The 22,376-nt window shown below is 43.4% G+C and overlaps 1 protein-coding gene across 10 annotated transcripts in view; it reads right to left on the bottom strand.

Moving 5' to 3' along the window:
- The window catches only part of SCHIP1 (schwannomin interacting protein 1), a 652,642-nt gene that overhangs the window by 32,155 nt on the left and 598,111 nt on the right, over positions 1-22,376 (bottom strand). For 9 of the 10 annotated variants that reach the window (XM_020988859.2, XM_020988861.2, XM_020988860.2 and 6 more), the window contains one exon: positions 10,593-10,711. In XM_020988859.2, the coding sequence (XP_020844518.1) occupies positions 10,593-10,711 (119 nt within the window). Of the gene's footprint in view, positions 1-10,588; positions 10,712-22,376 lie in introns of all 10 variants that reach the window. The other variant, XM_078147597.1, reaches the window with a different exon arrangement.

The following is a 22,376-nucleotide window of genomic DNA, read 5'->3' as shown; positions in this document are numbered from 1 at the left end:
GGGTTCTTAGGAGACAGTGTGGCACAGTAGAGGGGGCACTGGCTCTGAAGTCAGAGGCCTAGGGTTCAAATCTCGCTTCTGATGCCTCCTCACTGTGTGACCTTGGGCAAGTCACTTAATCTCCCCAGACCTCTGTTTCCCCAACTGTAAAATGAAGGGATTGCCAAGATCGCCTTTGAGGCCCCTTCCAATCCCAGATTTTGACTCCTGTGATGCCCCATATCCTCTTCTCCTCTTGTTCCTTTTGGAGTAAGGATCACAGGCCAGATTCTGGACACACGCACAAGCTGAGCGATGCTGGGAATCCAGCTAGCTCTGTTAAGTGGCCATAAAACCCTCTCTCTGCTCAAAGAACAAGCCGGTTGCGGTTCTCGGTGCTTGCCAGCTTTGGCTCAAACCCCACCACAGAAGCCACTTTTTAGGATAATTATGAAAATTTGGAAAGGACAAAAGCTTTTCATCTCTGGAGCCTCAGCCTGCACGCCTTCCCTGTGGTACTCTGGAGGGCCGTGACGGCTTGGCTGTTTTACCGAGCCTGGGTCCATTTCCATCACTAACAAGCCCTCACACATGACTACACTGGGAGCCACAGAATGCTAATGTAGGAAGAGGGGAGGGTGAGAGAGCATGCTGGGTAATTCTCTGCCTTGTCTGGTACCAGGAATGAAGCCTCACCCTCTTCCGCATCTTGGCTCCGTATTAGACAATTTCTGTTTCTCTTAACTTAGGGGAAGAGACACGTAAGAAACAAAGCATCACACATCTTGTAAAACTCTAAGGACATCATTAGGAGTTAAAAAAGAGAAGGAGTAAGCAGAAAGGGAATGGGGAGGGGAGAAGGGGCAGGTGGTTAGGAGAAGTAGCACCGTGAGGCAGCATGGGCCATACAGTGGAAAGGACACTGGCCCTGGGGAGCCCTGCCTCGGATACTTCCGCTGGGGCAGCGGGGAAGTCAGGGGTCTTCTCTGGACCTCAGTTTTCTTCTTTGTAACGTGAAGGGGTTGGACTCGTTGGCCTTTGAGGTTGCTTCTAGTTCTAGCTCTCAATGCAATTATCTCAAGTCAAAGCCAGGCCAGTGGAGGAGACCTCGTGACTGAAATTATTGGACATCCTTCCTATCATGAGCCTAAATGCAAAGTTTCTAATGATCTCTCATTGGCCCGAGCTAACTGTCTTATCTCAGTGCTCACATTTCTTGACTTCTGCACTATTGCACATGTCTGACCACCATGTTCTCCTGGATTCTCTCTGAGTTTTCCTGACACCACTCTCTTGATTCTCCTTTCAGCTGTCTGGCCTACCTCAGTTTCCTCTGTTCATTCATCATCCACGTCACGTTCCATATCTGTGGATGGACGAAGGGCGTGCCCTGGCTCCTCTTTCTCCTTTCTACATTTTCTCACTTGGTGATTCCATTAGCTCCCATGGATTTAAGGATCATTTCTGACTCCATCTACCCTAGTCTTTCCCAAGAGCGTTACAGCACAAACCGCCTATTGGACATCTCACCCTGGATTTCTCTAGGGCCCCTCAAATTTCAACACACCCAGGACAGAACTCATCATCATCCCTCCTCTAAAAGGTAGAAGGCACCACTGTCCTTTCAGTCATCCAGGTGCCCAGTCTCCAACTCACCCCTTGTATCCCATCAGTTGCCAAATCTCGCTGTTCCTACTGTTGCAACATCTCTTGTGTACCTCCCCTTCTCTCCACTTGGGTAGCCACAACCCTAGTGCAGGGCCTATCCCCTCTCCCCAGACTTATTCCAATAGCTTCCCAATTAGTTTCCATGCCTCAAGTCACTCCCTACTCCAACCCATCCTTCACATAACTGCCAAAGAACAGGTATGGTCTCTACTCAATAACTCCAGTGCCTTCCTACTTCCTCGAAGGTTACAAATAAACTCCTGGGTGGGGTCTTTCAAGCCCTTCTCAACCTGGCCCCACCTGTCACACAGTCCTCTCCAGCCAGACTGCCCTTCCTGCTATACCTCCTTCTCTGCACTCGATCCCTAGCTCCAGGCCTTCACAGGGGCCATTGCCCCTGGCGGAACAGTCTCCCTCCTGGCCTTGCGTAATCACTGGTTTCTTTCATGACTCAGATCAAATGCCACCTTTTACATGAGGCCTTTCCTTATCCCTCCAGCTGCTAGACCCCTCCCCACCCCCGCCACGTTACCTGGATTGGTTTTGTTTCTTATGACTATATATGTGCATGGTGTTTCTCCTTTTAGACTATAAGCTTCTTGAGAGCAGGGGCATGTTGCTTCTGTACTCGTGTCCCCAGTGACCAGGACAGTCTTTAAGAATGAGCACTGTTTGCTTGGCTTGGTTGATCTTGGGGGCAGCTGTGTAGAGACTTCCCCCTCCCTTCCCCTCTCCTTACCATCCAAAGTACATTTTTATGTCATTAAGCTAATTTGTGAGCATTTGTCCTTCTGGGGCTCTGATTTGGCCAGAATTAGGCAATCTAGGTGGATTCCTTCCTCCAGCTGAATATATTCTGGGATTTTTAATGTCTGCGGAGTTGCCTGCATTTCAACTAAACAGAAAAGTGAGACAGCTTTTCCTGGCAGCCTTGAACAGAATTACTATGGATTATCCTACGTTTAGAGCTGGGGCTCTTAATCTGGGAGCCATGAATGTAAGGTTTTTTTTTAAATTTAATATCATAGTAACTGCATTTTAATATAATTGGCCTCCTTTGTAATTTGATGTATTTCATTTAAAAACATTCTTCTGAGAAGAGGTTCTTTGAGAGTGGGCTTTACCAGACTGCCAAAGGGGTCTAGGACCCACAAAAGGGTAAGAGCCCCTTGACAAAAGTCTTAGGTCTGGATCTTATGCTTACAAGCTCTGGGTCTCTCTTGGCCCACTGTAAAATGGAGATGAGAAAATCCCCTACGTCGTAGGGTGGTTGTGAACATCCTAGGGTGACCCTCAGATTCAGAGCTGGAAAGGATCTTCGAGGCCACAGAATCCAACTCTGAGGCATGAGTCCCCCTCCCCTTTTTGGTTACAATTAAATGAGATCAAGTGTGTAAACATTCCAGTCTTGTAACAAGCCATTTTTTATTTTCTGGCTCAGACCTATAGGGTGTTTCCAGTGGGGAAACTCCATCTACCAGTGCAGACTGGTGACTGCTCAGCAATTTTTTTTGTCTTAGAGAGGTGCCTGGGGGCGCGGAGAAGTTGGCAGTTAGTTATACAGCAGTGGCGGGATTTGATCACGGCTGGATCCAACCCTAACTGGGCTTCCTTCAGGTCCCAGTTAAAATTCTACCTTCTATAAGAAGTCTTTCCTGATCTCCTCAATTCTAGGACCTTCCCTTTGTGATTGTCCCAGTTTATCCTGTCTTTATTTTGTTTGCAAGTTACCTCCATTAGATTGTGCGTTCCCTGAGGGCAGGGACCATCTTTTGCCTTGGCATCCTCAGCTCTTGGCACTTAGTAAGTGCTTCATAAATGCCTGTTCACTTGACTGGTTTTCTTCCATTCCCTCCATTTCCCCTCTCTTTTGCAAACACTAAAGGCTAAATAAATGTTGGCTCCCACCGTTGGTTCCCCCCCCCCCCCATACTGATGGATGGATGGCTACTGCTCCTCTTTTCATTGGCTGGGTACACCTAACCTCATAAGCAACCAGCCCACAATGGGAATCAGGGCCTTGGTGAGAAAATCCCCAGGCCACCCACTGATGATGCATCTTCATTTTTAAAGATGAATACTTCTTAGAAGATACTTTAATTAACATTCTCCTGTCCAGTGTAGCCATTAAAAAATATAAAAAGCAGCCCTTTGGCCCTTTCCTCTCTACTTCCCACTCCCTTATAATAAATGCAGGCAATTTAGTCCTCATGGGTGACCGAAAAGAAAAAAATCACAAGTGAGGGTCCAGCTGGTGATGCTGCTAACTGCATGTTGAAATGAGCTCGCACAAAATTAATTGTACATAATTAAACTGGGGCCTGTGACATCGCTTTAAAGGCAGCTATTTATTAGACAAAGGAATGCTCCCTAATAGCAATTTGCTTCTCTTTCAGCTCTGGAAAAGGAATAAAATTACTTTTCATAATTCAATTGCTTTTGATCAGATTCAATATCTTATATCTCCTCCCTCACCAAAAAAAAAAGTTATCCTTCAAAAGGGCAATATTTGAGAGCATCAGGGGGTATACTTTGGACATCTGGGCATGAAACAGCTTGAAATTCATTGTGAATTTTCCAGCAAAGTCATTCATTCACTAATTTGGAACATGTGATCATTTGCATATAACTCAAGTTTATACCTTAATCTAGGAAACTAATTGTATAAATAAAGCAATGATAAGTTCCTAAAGATCCTTGCAGGGCTCCTATAGAAGATGTTATAAGAACATTCTTTTCTTTCCATGGTCTGCCGGACTAAGCTATATTATGGCTTTGAAACAAAGCTAATTTTTCCATGTTCCACTTAGAGTTCTTCTAAACCATTCTGGCCCCTTTCCTTATAGGACAGCACATTTATTGCTTATTGCTGATACTGAAAAGCAAAGAATTTTCTTTCTCCAAAATCACTTTGGTTGGATTTGCCAGGTAAACCATAGCCAAAGGTTTAGGCTTGTTTTTATCTACATACCACGCTCACCCACCTATGAACGTGCTGCTAATAATACTGTGTCCAAAGAATCTGAAAGGACTTTTAAGGAAAATTATCTTTTTTTAAATTTGACTTTAAATATTCAGCATTCTACTTGCATATTCCAGCTCTGGAAAAGGACAAGAAAGACACAAAAGTCTAGATTTGAGGGATGTTAGAATCACAGTGACATGTAAGCTGTGATCCCCAGCAAAGCAGCTGCTAACACACCCTGGGCCCCTGGGGGAATCTCTGTTTCTGACAATCACCCCCAGTGCCTGGAGAATTGCAACATTTCCTCTTCTCGGAGCACAACCCCATTAATTACATTTATACTTTATGAGAAAAGATGTCTAAGACACACAAGTGAATGAGAGGGATGGGGTGAGATATGAGAAGACAGGAGAGCATCTTACTCCTTAAAGTGGCTTCTTGACAACATGAATTTTCTCCCAAACATCACAGACCCAGAATATAAAGCAAAACTTCTATATTTATGTTATAAAGGCTCATCCATTTTAGTACGGAAGGAAAGTTTCCATCCCCTAGATTAACAAAAGGATAAACAGAGTATAAAAAGTCATGCTAAACTATGTCTATAAACACAATTTTAAAAAAAAGAGAATATAACTAAACACAGTATTTCTTTTCTTTTTCTTTTCTTTTTTTTTTAATAGATTGTGATTTCTTTGGCATACGAGGCTCCCAGGAAAGAAGCTCCCACTATCAATGCTCATTAGCACATCCTCTACAACTTACATCAATCAATGAAGCCACTGGAGGTGGAGGGGCTTGATGAAGGAGGGAGGGTCCCACAGTGTGGGTCAAGGCAGTATGACACTTGGGGTGGGGCCCACCTCTCCAATCACCATGTCTGCCTTCCTGATCTGGAGAGACCGACTTCACTTAGGGGGATTTTCCTTTGCTGATTTTTGGCCCCCATCCCTCTTTAAATCTTGTTGTTGGTTTTTTTTTAGGTCATAGAAGCATGACCAAAGCCAGAGCAATTTTTTAAAGGCCTGGCTGAGAGCATTCATTGAATGGCTTTTAGAATTCTAAAAAGCATTGACTGATTTTGCTCCTTTCGGGGAAAGCCTCACTCAGTGAGCAGTCAGAAGGGTAAGCAAGGAAGCTACGGAGTTGAGGGAGACAAGGAATGGAGGAAGTACCCATTCCTCAAGCGTTGGTGGGCCATTCAAGGTCCTCCTGGAGGTTATGGCGAGTTTCATTTCCACTCACATCATGCAACCTTTTAGACTTGACAGAAAGACCACTTCCTGAGCCACCACATCCTGGTGAGCCTAGCGGGTAGGGAAACCAACGGAGAGGGCATCACGGACCAGGCAACGAGAGAAACCACAGGAAGAGCCGCTCTCTAAGCCCCTGGTGCTGCCTGAACAGGATTCTTATAGAGTAGATGCAAATTTAATGACAATAGTCAATGCAATTGATATAAATACCAGAGTGAAGTAATCAAAACGAGGGGAAAATAGACACCAGGAAGCTAGCAATAGAAATGGAAAGAACAGCAACAGAAGCCAAAACAGAATATTGGATAATTATAATGACTCGGCTTGGATCTACAGAAGAGGGAAGGGGAATGCGTGTCCCTTCTTCTCTGTAGAGGTGGGGGGTCGTGGATGTGGAGTACTATACATCTGGTCATCCTTGGATGACCAGATTGGTTATTTTTGCTAAGATGATTTTATAAATTCTTTCTTCTAAGATAAAGCTCTCTGGCTAGGGAAGAGGGACATCTTGGGACATGAAGGTGGCATCAAAACCAATGCCATCAGTAAGAATTTTTAAAAAAGTTAAAATAAACCTTGTTCTTGGTAAGCTAAATTAGACACAGCCCCGTGATGTCAGCCATCTTGCTCAAGCTATGCTCCAGCAGAATGTGCCTATTCTTGATTGTAACTTGGGCGCATTTCATCAGAAGAATGACCAAGTCTTGGTGGCAGAAGGGACCTTTGACATTCCTTTAATCCGGAGCTTCTCAAAATATGGTCTGGGGACCCTGGACTCCTGTGGGTCCCAGACCCTTTCGGGGCCCAATAGATCAAAACAATTTTCATAACAAGAGTGAGACATTTTAATTTTTAATATGGTACATATAACCCACATAAAGTTCTTGGGGGGGGCTCAATAATTTTTAAGGGAGTAAAAGTTTTCTTAGACCAAAAAGCTAATCCAACCTACTCATTTTGCAGATGAAGAAAGGCTGTCCCAGGCAGGTTCAAGTAAGTCATCAATTTGTTGACCATTAATTTCTCTGCCTCATTATTATAAAGTGTGAGCTATTGCCTTAAATATAGTTGGTTCTCTCTCTCCCTCTCTCTCTGTCTGAATCTCTCTCCTCTCTCTATGTCTCTCTGTCCTCTCCTCTTCTCTCCTCTCTTTCTTCCCCATCTCTCTCTCTCCTCTTTCTCTGTCTCTCTCTTTCCCTGTCACTCTGTCACTCTCTCTCCTTTCTGTCTCTCTCTCTCTTCTCTATCTCCCCATCTTTCTCTCTCTCTGTCTCTCTCTTTCCCTGTCACTCTGTCACTCTCTCTCCTTTCTGTCTCTCTCTCTCTCTCTTCTCTATCTCTCCATCTTTCTCTCTCTCTGTCTCTGCCTCTCTCTGACTCTGTCTCTCTCTGCCTTTGTTTCTCTGCCTCTGTATCTCTCTTCTCTCCTCTCCTCTTTCTCTCTCTGTCTCTCTGTGTATCTTTGCATATAGGTGGTTCTGACTCATACAAAGCTTCAAGTTTCCACTGGGCTCTTCAAGGCCTCTGGGGAGAGATTCAGTCATATATGACATTAATCTATTTCCCAGGTTTTGCTTGAAAGTGAACTAAAAGTGTTAATATTCCTTAAAATGCTTAACATACACCTATAAGGCAGAAGAATTACCCATAAATATGGAATAGAAGCCCAGGGATTATCACTGGGAGTTATTAACCATAATTTCTATTCTTTGAATACAATCCTGTCTAATTCCTAACGGCCCCGGAGAACAAGAGCCTCTTACATTCTTTACAGACGTATCATAGCTTCAACACAAAGAACCGACGCAGAGCTGATGATATACAGCCTTAAAAGTAATAACCTTGTTGGATTGTCTAAAAGGGCCATAACACAGTCTATGATATGTTCGGTTGGTAGATGGTGGGAATGTAACTAGACCCTGCTTCTAGAAGGTAGAAACAATTTCAAGGGAGATAAATAACCCAGAATATGAGACATTTTATCCAGAATGAGATCCACAGAGGCTGATTTCTTCTCAAAACGTGTTGTGAGAGTGGATGTGAGGGAAAGAACACAGGCTTTGGAGTCAGAAGATCTGGGTTTAAGCCAAGCATTGCCATTGCATGGCTTTGGGCAAGTTAATTGCCCTCTTCAGTTCCCAACTGCAAAATGAAAGGGTTGGATGAAATGGCCCTAAAGGTTTCCCTCAGTTTGAAATCTATGAATAGATGACAAGAGAGTCTGAAACAAAACGAATTTGTCAGAATGCTTATAATGATCTAGCCTCATCGAACATGATGGTTGTCAAGCAATTACGTCTGAACTCTACCACTTCTGCTTGTACGTGGAGATAACGCATGGAAGGGCAACTAGATCGACTGAGCACGCACAGAAGGAACTTGTTTTAGAGGTGACTTTTTAAGGTCATCAGGCATTTATCTTTAATATATATTCCAAAGAGGTAAAGATTCCAAAAGAATGGAACAGATCATGAATGGTATTATTGAAAAACAAAGATGAATTAGATTAGAAGACATCAGCAACTGCTAATCCATACACCTACTTTCCCATCTCCATAAAATCTTTACAAGAATGGTCTATGGAGGATACGGAAGGACAGGGAGGAGAAGGGGAGGGTGAGGTGAGATTAGCCCTGGTGGAAGGAGCGCCCACACTGATGAATCCATCATGGCTCTCACAGAGCTGTGGAACTAAAGAATTAGGAAAGATCAGTCCCCTCATTCTACAAATGAGGAAACTGAGGCCAGAAAGATGAGGAGATAAAGCCCAAGGTTACAACCGTTACAAGAGGATAATCCAGGTCTGTGGACTCCAGAGATTTTTTCGTTATTGTACCTTGCTACAATCTGCCCCCAAATGGCAGAATGGTTTCATAATGGCTTCCATTCATAAAGAACATTTTATTTTTCTTTATGAGGACCTTGGAGGAAAAAGGGAGAGTTTCTAAGTTGAAGAGGGATCTAGAAACTCAAGGTGAAAGGAGCATCTCCTCACCATTGCTATCACCTTCAAGCTCTGGAACAGAGTCAGAGGACCCAGGTTTGGATCTCACCTCTGACCCTTCCCACTTGTCTGTCCTTGGGCACTCATGTAAGCTCCCTAGGCCTTCCTCATCTTCCTCATCTGGAAAAGGAGGAGACTGGACCAGACAACCTTGGAGTTCCTTTTCAGCTCAGGATTTGTGGACCTAGGGTCTTTGTTTACAATAAGGACCACCATTTGGAAGAAGTACAACCCATCACAGTATATTTAAAGAGTTGTCTTAAAGTAATGGTCTTTAAAAAAAAACCAAAGGGAAGAACAAAAGATTGGGCAGCCACATAAATCAAGGCCAGTCAAAGATGTAACGGGGATGTTGGTGCCAAGGGCAAGCTTCATAAAAATAATAACATTATCAATAATAACCAGCATTTATAGAGCCCTTCACATGTTATATCATTTGAGCCTCATCTTAGCCCTGCGGTGTGGGTGCTATTATCATTTCTATTTTACACCTGAAGAAACTGATTTTAAGTGAGATTAAATGACTTGCCTAGAGTCACACAGTTGTTAAGTGTCTGAGGAAGGATTTGAACTGAGGTCTTCCTGACTCCAAGTCTAATGCTCTATCCACTGTGCCATCTAACTGCTTTAAAAGGCATGTGGGGGTAAAGAAAAGAAAAGAAAAAGAAAAGAAAAACCCAAGGTATCTGGGTGCCGCAGTTGACAGAGCAAAGGCCATGGAGTCAGGAGGACCTGAGTTCAAATTTGACCCCAGACACTTATTAGTTGTGTGACCCTGGGCCAGTCACTTAGTTCTGATTTCCTCTTAAAAAAAGGTATTCAGGGGCCTCATCCAAGCAGTACTTGAACCGCAGGTGACTCAGTTCTACCCTGACAAATCCAAACTCCTAACTGAATGGGTTTACAAATTCAGCTAGGGAGCGTAGGTGGCGAGAGGGACCACAGGGTACAAGGATCCTGTGGGACCCCAGGGACACCAGGAGGCAGCTGGAAATGGGGGTGGGAAGCCACACCATAGGGGAGCTGCTCATTTTCATTATTTCCTCTTGTGAATTAGTTGCTGAGATCATTTGTTTCCACTTTGCTGAAGGAGTACAGGTGATGTCAGTGCCCGCACCCCAGCTGCTTCTGCACTCTTTGCACTGACTGCTCCCCAAGGACTTTAGAACTTTAAATAAATTCAAATGATCCTTCAAGAAAATCAGCCTGGGGACAAGTGAGAATGAGAGTCTCAATGTAACTCTGAGCCTGGACCCTGGAGTTCTTAGAATCACCTCCATTCCCTGCCATCCACAGCATTGCATGGACGATGCTGGCAGCTTCGGGAGGGCTTAATGGAAATGTTGGTGGGCTGCCACCTTGCTTTGGCTGCTTCTGTGGCTGCCTCAGGGTGGCTCAATTCCATCCTGGCAAATACTAAGTCATAACTGAAATAGGTCTAGAAAAGTGAAAGATAGAAAGCTGACCTCAGACAACTTGGCCACTAGAAAAGAAAAATTAAAACAACAACAACAACAACAACACAACCCAACAACCCAGTAAACCACCTTGAATTGAGACGGCCACTCGAAGGATACCATTACTCAAAGCTTCTTCAAGGTCGTTTTTCACTTGAGACATATTCTGTCCAACTTTAGGCAGATGTAAAAACTGATTGGGCAGGGGTACACGTGCAAATAGACATATCAGAGACAGTGATTCCAAGGAACAGGTGACTCACCGGGAGGAAAGGCTTGGTTTCCCACTTTTGCTGCAGCTGGTATAAATTCCCGGGCCATCATCAAAGAAACTCCCAAGCGCCAACTTCTGCCTGATAGATTCTCTCTCATTTTTCTGTGCCTAGAATTTTGGAAACAGAACCAAAGGTACCGATAAGTGCACCATGCTCGACCTCACTGCTAAGTTTCTTAGGTCTGTAACATTAGAAGGGAATTATGCCCACGTGGCTGATTCATAACAAAGGCGGCAGAAATGTTTGTGGGAGGCTGAAGTGAAACATGAGGTGCTTTGGCTTGGTGCCCTGGGCTGGCCCCTTCTCTGAAATCAGAAATCTGTTATTTCATTTCATCATATCTCTGGGATTGTTGTCATTATCTTGACCCAGTCTTTGGCAGGAGGGGACAAGGTGATTCTACAGAAAGTTTTTCCCAGTCCACCAATGTGCTAGCCCCTTCACCTCTTAGACTGCATTCCATCTACATTGCACACATCTTGTATGTACCTGGTAATTTGCACATAAGCTTCCCCATTGGAATGCAAACTCCTTGAAGGCAGGGGCTATATCTATCTATCTATCTATCTATCTATCTATCTATCTATCTATCTATCTATCTATCTATCTATCATCTATCTATCTATCTACCTATCATCTATCTATCTATCTATCTATCTATCTATCTATCTATCTATCTATCATCTATCATCTATCTATCTATCTATCTATCATCTATCTATCTATCTATCTATCTAGCATCTATCTATCTATCTATCTATCTATCTATCTATCTATCTATCATCTATCTATCTATCTATCTATCTATCTATCTATCATCTATCATCTATCTATCTATCTATCTATCATCTATCTATCTATCTATCTATCTATCTATCTATCTATCTATCTATCTATCTATCTATCATCTATCATCTATCTATCTATCTATCTATCATCTATCTATCTATCTATCTAGCATCTATCTATCTATCTATCTATCTATCTATCTATCTATCTATCTATCATCTATCTATCTATCTATCATCTATCTATCTATCTATCTATCTATCTATCTATCTATCTATCTATCTATCTATCTATCTCTCTATCTATCTCCTTTCTTTGTAACTCCAGCACTTACAACAGCATCTGGCGCATAGGTGCTTGATAAAATGCTTTTTGATTGATCGATGAGACAATGAGATTTTCTCTCTCTTAGTCAACTAGTCTAAACAAAGTTAAATGGGGAAACAATTCCCTTCAAACCAAGAGGTCTTTGTGTCAATAACATGGAATCATAGATTTAGATCAGAAAAGGACCTCAGAGGTCATCTAGTCCAATGCCCTTATTTTACAGAATAGGAAACTGAGGCTTGGAATAGTTAAGGTCACACAGACACAAAAAGTGATGCCAGAATTTAACCAAGTCTTCTGACTCCAAATTCAGTTCCATTTCCATGCCACCATCTTCCTTGCATATACATGTGGACCCCCTTTCCCTGCCCCAACATTCGCTCCTCTAATCAATCAACCAACATGCATTATGTGCCCATAGCATGCCAGGCTCTTCTGCCACCCTGCTGAAAATACAACATGCTCTCTCACCCCACTTCAGAACCCATCCTGATTATGCAAGATTTGGAATGTAGCAAAAGATTAATAATTAACATTTTATAGCACTTTATGTAACACAACTTGATTTGCAATTTGAAGCAGCTAGGTGGCAGAGTGAGTAGAACTGGGCCTGGAGTCAGGAAGACCTGAGTTCAAATTCTGACTCAGGCACTTACTAGCTGGGTCACCCTGGACAAGTCACCTAACCTTTCTCAGTCTCAGTTTCTTCATCTGTAAAATGGGAATAATGATGATGATGATGATGATGATAGCACCTACCTCACAGGGTTTTTGTCAGGCTCAAATTCAGTAATGTATGTAAAGTGCTTTGCAAATCTTAAAGCGCTCTATAATTGCTAGTTGTTATGATGATTTTGATTAAGGCTGTTCGATTTGCTTTGTACACATGCTCCATCCTTTTTTAGGGAAAAAAGTCAGTGTGGGCAGGAGAAAAGCTGTAAAATTAGACTGGAGGTGATTTACAGGTATTTACAATATCCTTCCTTTCTCCTATGGAATCCCACCAAGACAACTCCAAAATATAGAAAAAAGTAAACAGTCATCAAGAAACAGAGGGAATCCTGGAAGGAGAGCAGCTATGAGATCTTGGCTTTCCAAGCTATGTGTTTTTTTTTTTTTTGCCTTTTGGTGAGGCAACCAGGGTTAAGTGACTTGCTCAGGGTCGCACAGCTAGTAAGTGTCATGTGTCTGAGGTCACATTTGAACTCAGGTCCTCCTCATTCCAAGGCCAGAGCTCCATCCACTGCGCTACCTAGCTGCCCCTTCCCACGCTATGTTGTTGGATATCACATCAATTTTGAATTCAGGGAAGGGGGACAATTTGGTGCTCACTACATCGCATTACAGACTCAGAGTTACAGATCATAGAATGATAATGTTAGAAGGAATCTTTGGTGTTATCTAGTCCTTATTTTCTTGAGAAAAACCCAAGGACTAGAGAGTCAGGTCATTTGACCAAGGTCACATAGCCGGCCAGGGCTAAGGAGGGACCCAGAACCTTCTGGTTTCCGCACAGTGTCTTCAGCACTTCTGCAATGACCAGCTCCTAACTCTGCTTTCTCACAGTCTCACAGACGAGAGTCAGAACTAAATGTGGACTTTGGAGATCATATGACCTAAAGCTATTCCTTTTCACAGATGAGGTGGCTGAACCCCAAAGAAGTGAAACCACTCATCCAAGTCCACACAGGTTGTCAGGGAGCAGGGCTGGGTCTGCTGAATCCATGTGGGGAATGGAGAGAGGGCCCAAACCTATGATTTCATTAATGTGGGTCACTCTAGGCATTGAATGTCCTTCCAGCAGCACAAATCAAGGACTCCTCTGTATCTGTATCATTACAGAGCTGCTGGAGCACTCACAGTCCCTGAGCCAGGGGCATTGGTAGGATTTGAGCCCAGGGCTTTCTGAATCCAAACACGGAGTGTACCCACTAGAGCAGGCTGCAACTCTCTGCCTTTCACAGAATGCCTCTTCTTCCTTTTGGCACATATCCAGAGTACAAGGGGAATTGTATTACTTGTTCTTTTGTGTATGATACACATAGCTAAATGATTATTGTTGCATATACAATTACAATGCTGACTTTACGGATTTACTACTAGAGCTTTCTAGGGAAGCCCCAAGCCCTTAAAAAGCAACTAAAAGCTTGTACAGGTAAATAAGGATAATTTTAATTTTATTAATAACTTTTTCAACTTTGTATGTATACATTTCAAGAATGTAGGCCTGAGCACAGGAGGCCATCTTGGCAAAACAGAATTAAGTATCTCTTGAAATTAAAATCTCCAAGATATTGCAATCTATTAAAAATGCCAAGTTAAATCAACTTTGTTCATCAATGTCCCTCCTGGTGGGTCTTTTTCCCATTCTATATAAAAGTAGTAGGAAAACTCACCGAATTTCATACGAAAACCAAGCCTAAGGTCCTAAAGGTCTGCAAACTGGGTCACTGAAGTGGACTTTCCAAGAAATACAGTGAAGAACTCTGATCAGTACAGGGACCACTCATGTCTGATATGAAGTGTGTCTCCTGCCTCCTTTCAGAGACATGGTGGCCTATGTGGGTGTAATGAGGCATACATTGCCAGATGTGGACAGTATATCAATTTGTTGTACTTCTTTGTTACAAGGGAGAGTTCCTTACAGAAGGAGAGTAACTCTCTCTCTGTATGTTTAAAAGGTACCAATTTAGTCTTCTTTAATCAATCACAAAGTATCAGTACAATATGTTTTCCACTACCCTATTTACCTCAGTGTAAAAGTCCAAATAAATATTTGTTAAATATTGTTAGATATTTGTTAAATACTTGTTACATATTAAATGAATATTTGTCAAAGAAAAAAGAAATGCAATGCATAAGGACATATTTGGCACTGAGGGTGTGGCTAAGGTCAACATCCTTACCAAAAAAGCTGGCTCAAATTTTCTAGAAGCTAAAGCATCAAGAAAAAAAAAGATGCAGGAATACACTTTTGATTTCACGACTTGGAGGGGTTAGCCTGACGGTGGGAACGGAGTGGGGGGGCAGATTTCCATATTTTAATTTACACTGAACACAACTAGTTCCCTCAAAGTTAACATTTGGCTTCATTCTCTAACCATCTTCACCTACTGAGAGGTAAAGCAGTAGAATGGAAAGGATATCAGTCTTGAAGTTATGAGGACCTGGGTTCCAACTGCACATTTGAAGCTTAGCTGCATGGCGCATGGCAAGTCACTTCCTTTTATGAACTTCTGTTTTTTCCTCCATAGAATGAGCATAATCATAGCACCCACTTCACTAGCTTGTCAGGAGCAACTGGGGGAATGTATGGAAAGTGTTCTGCCAAGTATTGTATAAATGCTAAAATGCCACGCAAGTGGTAGCTGTTTTTTATTATTATTATCATCACTATTTTTGTTGTTGTTATTACCACTACAACTCTAAGGTCATTTTCTGAGTATAGCGGGATGCTTATTACTAAAAACATTGCACCACATCAAAGATCTGCGATTTTCTGAAGATAGGAGCTCTCTTGACTGGCACATTTTATAACCCTTAAGTTAATAGGTAACTTAGAAATGACGGAAGCTTTAAAAAAACAAGACCAAAACTTAGCCCAATACCTACTCCTCAAGGCCAGACAAGATTCATTCACCTTCATAGCACCCGCATCTTATATTTCCACCAAGCTGATTGTCTCCAGCCTTTGAAACTCCATCCTTAGATTCTCATGTGCGCCTAATTCTTTTTCGGGTGATTTCGTCTATGGAAAACAGCCAACTCTCTCAATAAGGATGTTGACCTCATCTATAAGACCAATGCCAAATATATCATTATACATTATATTTTCTTTTTTTTCTTAGTCAATTCCACTGGGGGCAAATACAATTCCAAGCATTTCAAATAATGGGCTATTGCCAAACTTAGCATCACTTATTAGGCATTCAATCAATGTGGCAGTCGGGGCCAGATGATTTTACTTTTTTCCCCTAGTTGAGCCCATGGGCATCTATATGCATTTGTAAGTTTCAAAGCCCTATTGTTTTCCCAGGATTAATGTCCTTTGGGTTCTTCCCTCCTCTGACCCCGTGAGTCCAAACCAATGAGGCAGGAGGGGAACAGCTGCACATCGCCTGTGTATCTCCCCTGCACATGAGGAGGTTTGGCAAATCTACCTCTTTTGGTCGTGGCTGGAACAAACTATGAAAAATCAGCTTTTGGAAATACTAAAAATCCACACTGTGGCACCTTCAGGCTGTGGTGATGATGAAAAGCAAAGAATCATTGATTCCCAGATTGAGATCTGGAAGGAGCCTCGGAGGTTGGCTATTCCAACCCCCTCATTTAGAGCTCAGCAAACCGAGGCCAGGAGAGGCTAATGAGTCCCTCGTCCAAGGTCAGGCAGCGAGTAAGCATCAGAAGTGGAATGGATTCTCTACCCTCTGGTTCCAAATCCCTTCTTTCCACCGGAATTGAGGTACAGAGTCTCATCTTTAGGAATCAGGAAAGTAGTTCATAGCCCAGCAAAACTAAAATCATCTTTGGATTCAGCTGTATTTAGCCCTGGGCTATCACTGCCCATACCCTCTTGCTGAATTCCCCCGTGCCATCTTCTGTAGCAAGACTGCCAAGGCTCACAAGGACTCTAACAGGGGCAAAACTAGAACTTGCCCCAGGCTAAAAGGGCTTTGCCACAGGGCACCAACATGGGGTGGGGGTAAGGAGTTGGGGAGGGGGGAAGGGAGGGAATGCTTCCTCCACACTTTCTCCATCCCCATGCCTTACACACTTCACAGTCTGGTAGAGTCAAAGGGCATGACAGCCCCTCATTCCCCACCCCCCCGGGGGCCACTGAATACCCTCTTTCGAATGCAATTGCCCAGGGGATGGTCTGGCCAGTGTAGTGTTTAATGGTAGGGCTGTAGGAGCCCAAGAACCTTTCAGAAATAACCCAATTCCCCCTCACCCAGTGCTTGCATTTATAGTCAGCTAGGTGGGGCAGTGGGTAGCACACAGGACTTGAGTCAGGAAGATCTGAGTTCAAGTCCTGCTTCAGACACTTACTAGGTATGTGACCCTGGGAGAGTCCCTTAGCTTTTTCCAGCCTGTTTTCTCGGCTGTAAGACAGGGATGATAATGATACCATTCGTTTCACAGGGTTGTTTTCAGGATCAGATGAAATAACATGTGCATAATGCTTTGCAGATCTTTAAAACGTTATACAATATGAATGCCAGCTATCACCACCACCATCATCATCATCATCATGAGAAGACTTGTACTAGTCAATGCTCAAAGTAAATGAGTACAAAAAGGGATATTTGGTAAAAGAGAAATAAAGACAAAACTGTTTTGGGACCATCAGCTGGAAGGAACCTCAGAGGGATCTAATCCAACTTATCTTGTTTTCTAGATGCGGAAGCTGAGACCCAGGTGTTATATATACACATATACACACACATATATACACACATATATACGTATATTTATATATACACATGTATGTATATGTATACACACACACACACACACACACACCCAAGTCACATAGATAGAGGTGGCATTTGGACCCAGGCTCTGATTCCAGAGGTAGAGCTCATTCTATGTGCTACTTTCCAATTTTATATGAAGAAAAAGAGATACATAAATGTTAGATGACTGGCCAAAAGTCATGTAGGTAGTCAGTGGCAGGAATAGAATTTGAACCCAGGTCCTTGGACTCTGACCCAATGGTATTTCCACTGTTCCAGTCCAGGTAAACAGAGACACAGACGGTTCCAATGGCCAATTCCCCTTTCCAGTTTGCCCTTTGTCCTCTTGGGTCTCTGGGGTCACAGTCCCATGTATTCTGGGTTCTTTTTGTCACAATAACAGATGCCTCTTTCACTGGTTCCTTCTCTTGGTTTTCACAGCCACCAACAGCCTCGTTCAGGCTTCAGCTATTCATGCTTGGATTATGACATCAGACTTTCCTTCCTCCCTGCAATTCAATGACTGTCATCCAACTCAGTCTTCAGCCTGTCCCTCTTCCACTCAGAAACCCACAATGACTTCCACTTGGCTATTTTCATAATTGATTATGAACATAAATATATGCACCTAGATGAACATTAATAATAATAATAACAACTCTAGCCTGATAATTTCCCTAGTAAAACTCAAGGCACTTTTGAGTATGTTAGTTAATTTGATTGATTTCTTTGAGGCAGCTAGGTAGTTCAGTAGATAGATTTTCAGCCTTGGAGTCAGGGAAAACCTGAATTCAAATCCTGCCCCTGATACTAACCCTACGGAAGTCACTCAACTATTTGAGCCTCAATTTCTTCATCTGTAAAAAGAGGTGGTTGGAGTAAATGGACTCTAAGGTCCTTTCTAGCTTTAAATCTATGCTCCTCTGATCCTTGTAGTTATCCTACGAGGTAGGTAAGGCAGGTGTTATCATTTATTTTCTAGGTTAGGAAACTGAAGCCCAGAGAAGTGAATGATAACAGCTTTAAACTTTCAGGTCTTAATTGATATAACTGGTCAAAAGAAGTTTTTCTTTTTCTCCCTTTCCCCTTAACTCTCTTAATTCCACATTAAGTTGTTTTTCACTGGCACGAGACCCTCGGTTGCTCCTCCCCCTCCAAAGCAATGCAACAAGCATTGATTAAGCACCTGCTATGCGCCAGGTACTGTGCTGGGACCTAGAGATACACATCCAAAGAACAGAATAAGAAGCAACAGCAAAAGTTTCCATTTGAATGGGGGAGAAAAATGAAGGACATTAAAAAGCACCTACTATGTATCAGGCACTGTGCTAAGAGCTTTATAAGGACGCATGTAAGTATCTACAAAATAGATAGAAAGAGATTCAATAGTAATAAACAAAAGTAATTAACTACAGCGTCATTTGGGGGGAGGGGATCAGAGTTGGGGAAGATTAGGACAGATCATTTTTGGCTTCTCAGATCAAATCCCAATTCCTCCGACTGGCCCAGTCCCACCTTAGAAATCTAATGTCTTCTTCCTTCGCGAAGTCCACCAGGGCTTTCCTGACCTAATCACAGAAGTGTCTTTAGGTCCCTTGGGCACAAGCCCCACTCATTCCTGCCTCTGTATCATGGCCCATGTAAGGGGCTGGGAGGGACCTTATAGGACATCTAATCCAACCTTCTTATTGTATAGACCAGGAAACTACATCCTAGAATGATGAAGTAAGCAGGAATAAGTGATTACTAGAGCCATAGCTAAGGTGAGTCAACTGGGTCTTTTTCCCAGAGTGTCTAAATTCAGAGAGTGGTGTACTCCTGAGCAGGTAGAAAAACGACTGAACCCAGCACTAGTTAGCAAGAATAATTAGTTAAATTAGGAAGCTACCAGATGGTGCCCTTCTTCCCTCCAGTGACTAATTCAGCCCAGGTGAGCTCTCCCACCTCTACTTGCTGCCCCCCCCAACTCATTCTCCAGCAATGGCCTCCTGGTACCCCAGGGCATCTCTAGGGTCATTCCAAGGCCCAAGGTTTCTTTCCCCCACCCCCAGCCAAATTCATCTTACAAAGTTGTTTTAAGAGCATCTTCCCTGCTGCTTTGGCCCAGGCTCAGAAGTGCTGTTCAGGGGTCTGATGCTATCCTTTTTTCCCCACAAATTTCTTGATACAAATGTAAGATTTAAATAATACAGCATATTAGTCCTCACATGGACTAATGTGCTATACACACACACACATACCCCCTCCCCTCTGAATTGACTAAGAACTGACTTCACGTGGCACGTTCCCAAAAGGCCCCAGAACGAGGCTAATTTCGTTTGTAAGATGTTTATGCTTTTCCCAGGTTTTGCCATATGGTCTGTTTTGAAGCAATTAGCAGGAGCCCCTGGCCTCCATGGGATCTTCAGCCTCGTGATTTCTGGCATCCTCACCCTTAGCACAAGCTTCAGGGAATAAGGCTGAGAATCTGAAGCCCCTGATGCACAGTGCTATTGTCCTTAATAAAAGAAGGTTTCTCTTGCTCCCCTCCCCAGACAGGCACAGGTAACTCTGTAGGAGTATAGCAGCATAGTTAAGTCACAGGCTACCCATCTGGAAAACCATTTGGAAACACGGGGAAAATGTCACCAAATTGTTTATACCCTTAGACCAAGCAACCCCATGCTCCTGGGACCATTCCCTAAGGAGGCCAATGACAGAATGGAAGGTCCCCTATGGAACTGCATATCCACAGCAACTCTGTGGTAGCACAACTTTGGAAACAAAATGGGTGCCTGTCATCTAGAGGATGGCTGGACAAAGAATGTTATATGAATGCATGATAATGGAGTAGGGTTGGGCCATAAGAAAGGAAGAATGTGAGGGACCTGAATCCTGCCTCCTGACGCTGCTGTGCAGCCTTGGGCAGCCTCTCTGGTCTCCTCATCTGTTGGATTGGGGGTGGGGTGGGATGGGGGTGGGGTCCCTTCCAGCTCTAATGTACTCCCAAACTATGAGGTTTCTTCTTTTTCTTTTCTGTCATTGATTAGGTGCATGTCCAATCTCTACTATTGATGGTTCTTTCTGATCTTTGAATTAGAAACCCCCTTACTAGACACTTGTGAATGGGGAAGATGGGAAGGCCTCTTGCAGAAAGTGGGAGCTGAGCTGATTCTTGAAGCAGGGGAAGCCAGAAGGCAGAGGTGAGGAGGGAGGGCATTCCAGGCATTGGGGACGGGCCAGGACAAAGGCGTGGTTGGAAGATGGAGCATCATTTATACTTGGATCTGAGGGTTCATGGAGGGGAGCAAGGTGACTAACATAGGCACCTGTAATCTAAGAGCAGGCTTCCTGAGAGATTCACATTTGTGGCTTCCTTGGTCCAAGAGGTACAAACTTGATCCTTTGGAATGGGACAGTTTATGGGGAGGAGGGAGCTCAGGACTCAGTCCAACTTCCTTATTTTACAGATGAGGAAATTGAGGCCCAGAGAAGCTCATTCCCTTGCCCAAGGTCCCTTAGCTAGTTAGTACCAGAGCCAGAAGTAGAATTGGATTCCCCCAGCTCCCAGTTCAGCATTTTTTCCAAATTACCAACAGGTCTTATAGATCCTATGATGGCTGGGGACCCACTCAACCCACAGAAGACCTGCTCTCATGGGAGGGATGAGAAAATCCAAGAGTTGAGAATCTTAAAGAGCCCAAGAGAGGGATTCAAGTTCCAGTTTGGAGAGTTTTCCAGAGTGCTGGCATGTTACCGGGCCTGGTAGAGGAATGGGGACCTTTGAATATAGCCCAACTGATTCTTAATAAGCATAAGGGTGAGAATTTTTTTTTTCACTACACATCTTTAAATATAAAATATCTTTGCATGGGGTAGACATTGCCAAATGGGACCAGCTACTCTATGATAACTTTATAGGCTCATTGAAATAAGTCATTTTATTTCAACCACCTCAAACAAAGCCATTTAGTAAGGACCCACTCTCCAAGGCGTTGTGATAGGCTATGGCCATACAAAGTTAAAAAATGGTGCCATCTCTAATACTGAGGCACTTCCAACCTATACAGGTCATAGATCTGTATGAGAAGGAACAAAAAAGGTGTGAGGTGGTTGCAAAGAAGAGATAAAGGCAAAGTATTCTCTCTAAATCCAAGGAGGGTTAGAAGACCATTTTTAGGGAGTGTTGGGAAAACAGGGGAGGCTTGGTGAAAGATGTGGCACCTTGTCTGAGCTTTGAAGGAAGAGACTGATTGTTTGCAAGGCAGAGATGAGGAGACATTGCCTTTTAGCCAGGGCAGAGAGCAGCTTGCGTGAATCCATGCCAAGAATAAGAAGCAACTAGTAATCTGGGTTGTCCAGGGTCCTTGTCTTCTCCCTTCACCCTGGAGGACTGAATTCATTCAGATTTGGAACTCTGCCCTGGGGCTGAGCCATCTGATTGGTGGGTGAGTGAAAATGCATCCAACCCACCGTGGAGACTGGGCCCAGACTATGCTTCCTATCCAATCCTGCCAGCCTGAGAATCTTGCCACACTTTCCATCCCTCCCTTGCATTTCTCCTCTCGCTCTGCTCCACTTACCATTGCTGAGACTTCACCTTCCCTGAACGTGACTCTCCTCTAGGTATTGTCTTCCTCTATTAGAATATACGCTCTGGGAGGGCAGGTGCCGGCTCACTTTTATGTATTTATGCTGAGCACCTGTTCAGTGCACAAAATAAGTGCTGAATAAATATTCAGTCATTTTTAGTTGCCAGTTTGGCTGGGGATGCAGGAAAGGGAATAAATAATAGGAAACATGGTGGTCAGGTTTGGAACTAGATGTGGCCAAATACCTGAAGCTGCCACCAAAGTCACAGGCATTTATGGGGTCTGGGCTTAGTATGCTGGCGCATCCTGGAGGAGCTATGACTGACCCAATAGGAGGGTCAACCCCCTTCTTAGATGTATATGGTTTTTGCCAATGGGATCTTAAGGGTTAAATAAAGGAAGCCAGGCAAACAAGAGATCACAAGGTTCAGTATCACATCCTAACATGGGGCTAGGAAAAGCACAGAGATGCAAGTTTTCCTCCTGTAAGACAAGACTAAGATCGAATGTGAGCCTGGGTGCTAGGAACCTCTGAGATCATCTTGTTTACCTCCAGGACTTCCTGCACAAACAATGCTTCAAGGCCAGTCTCAACTTTCTAATTCATACCATCCTCCCAACCCTAATAC

The sequence above is a fragment of the Phascolarctos cinereus genome, unplaced genomic scaffold (assembly GCF_003287225.1).
Source record: "Phascolarctos cinereus isolate Bilbo 61053 unplaced genomic scaffold, phaCin_HiC Scaffold_7;HRSCAF=346, whole genome shotgun sequence".
In the NCBI taxonomy this organism is placed as follows: domain Eukaryota; kingdom Metazoa; phylum Chordata; class Mammalia; order Diprotodontia; family Phascolarctidae; genus Phascolarctos; species Phascolarctos cinereus.
This window is presented reverse-complemented; position numbering and strand designations above follow the sequence as displayed.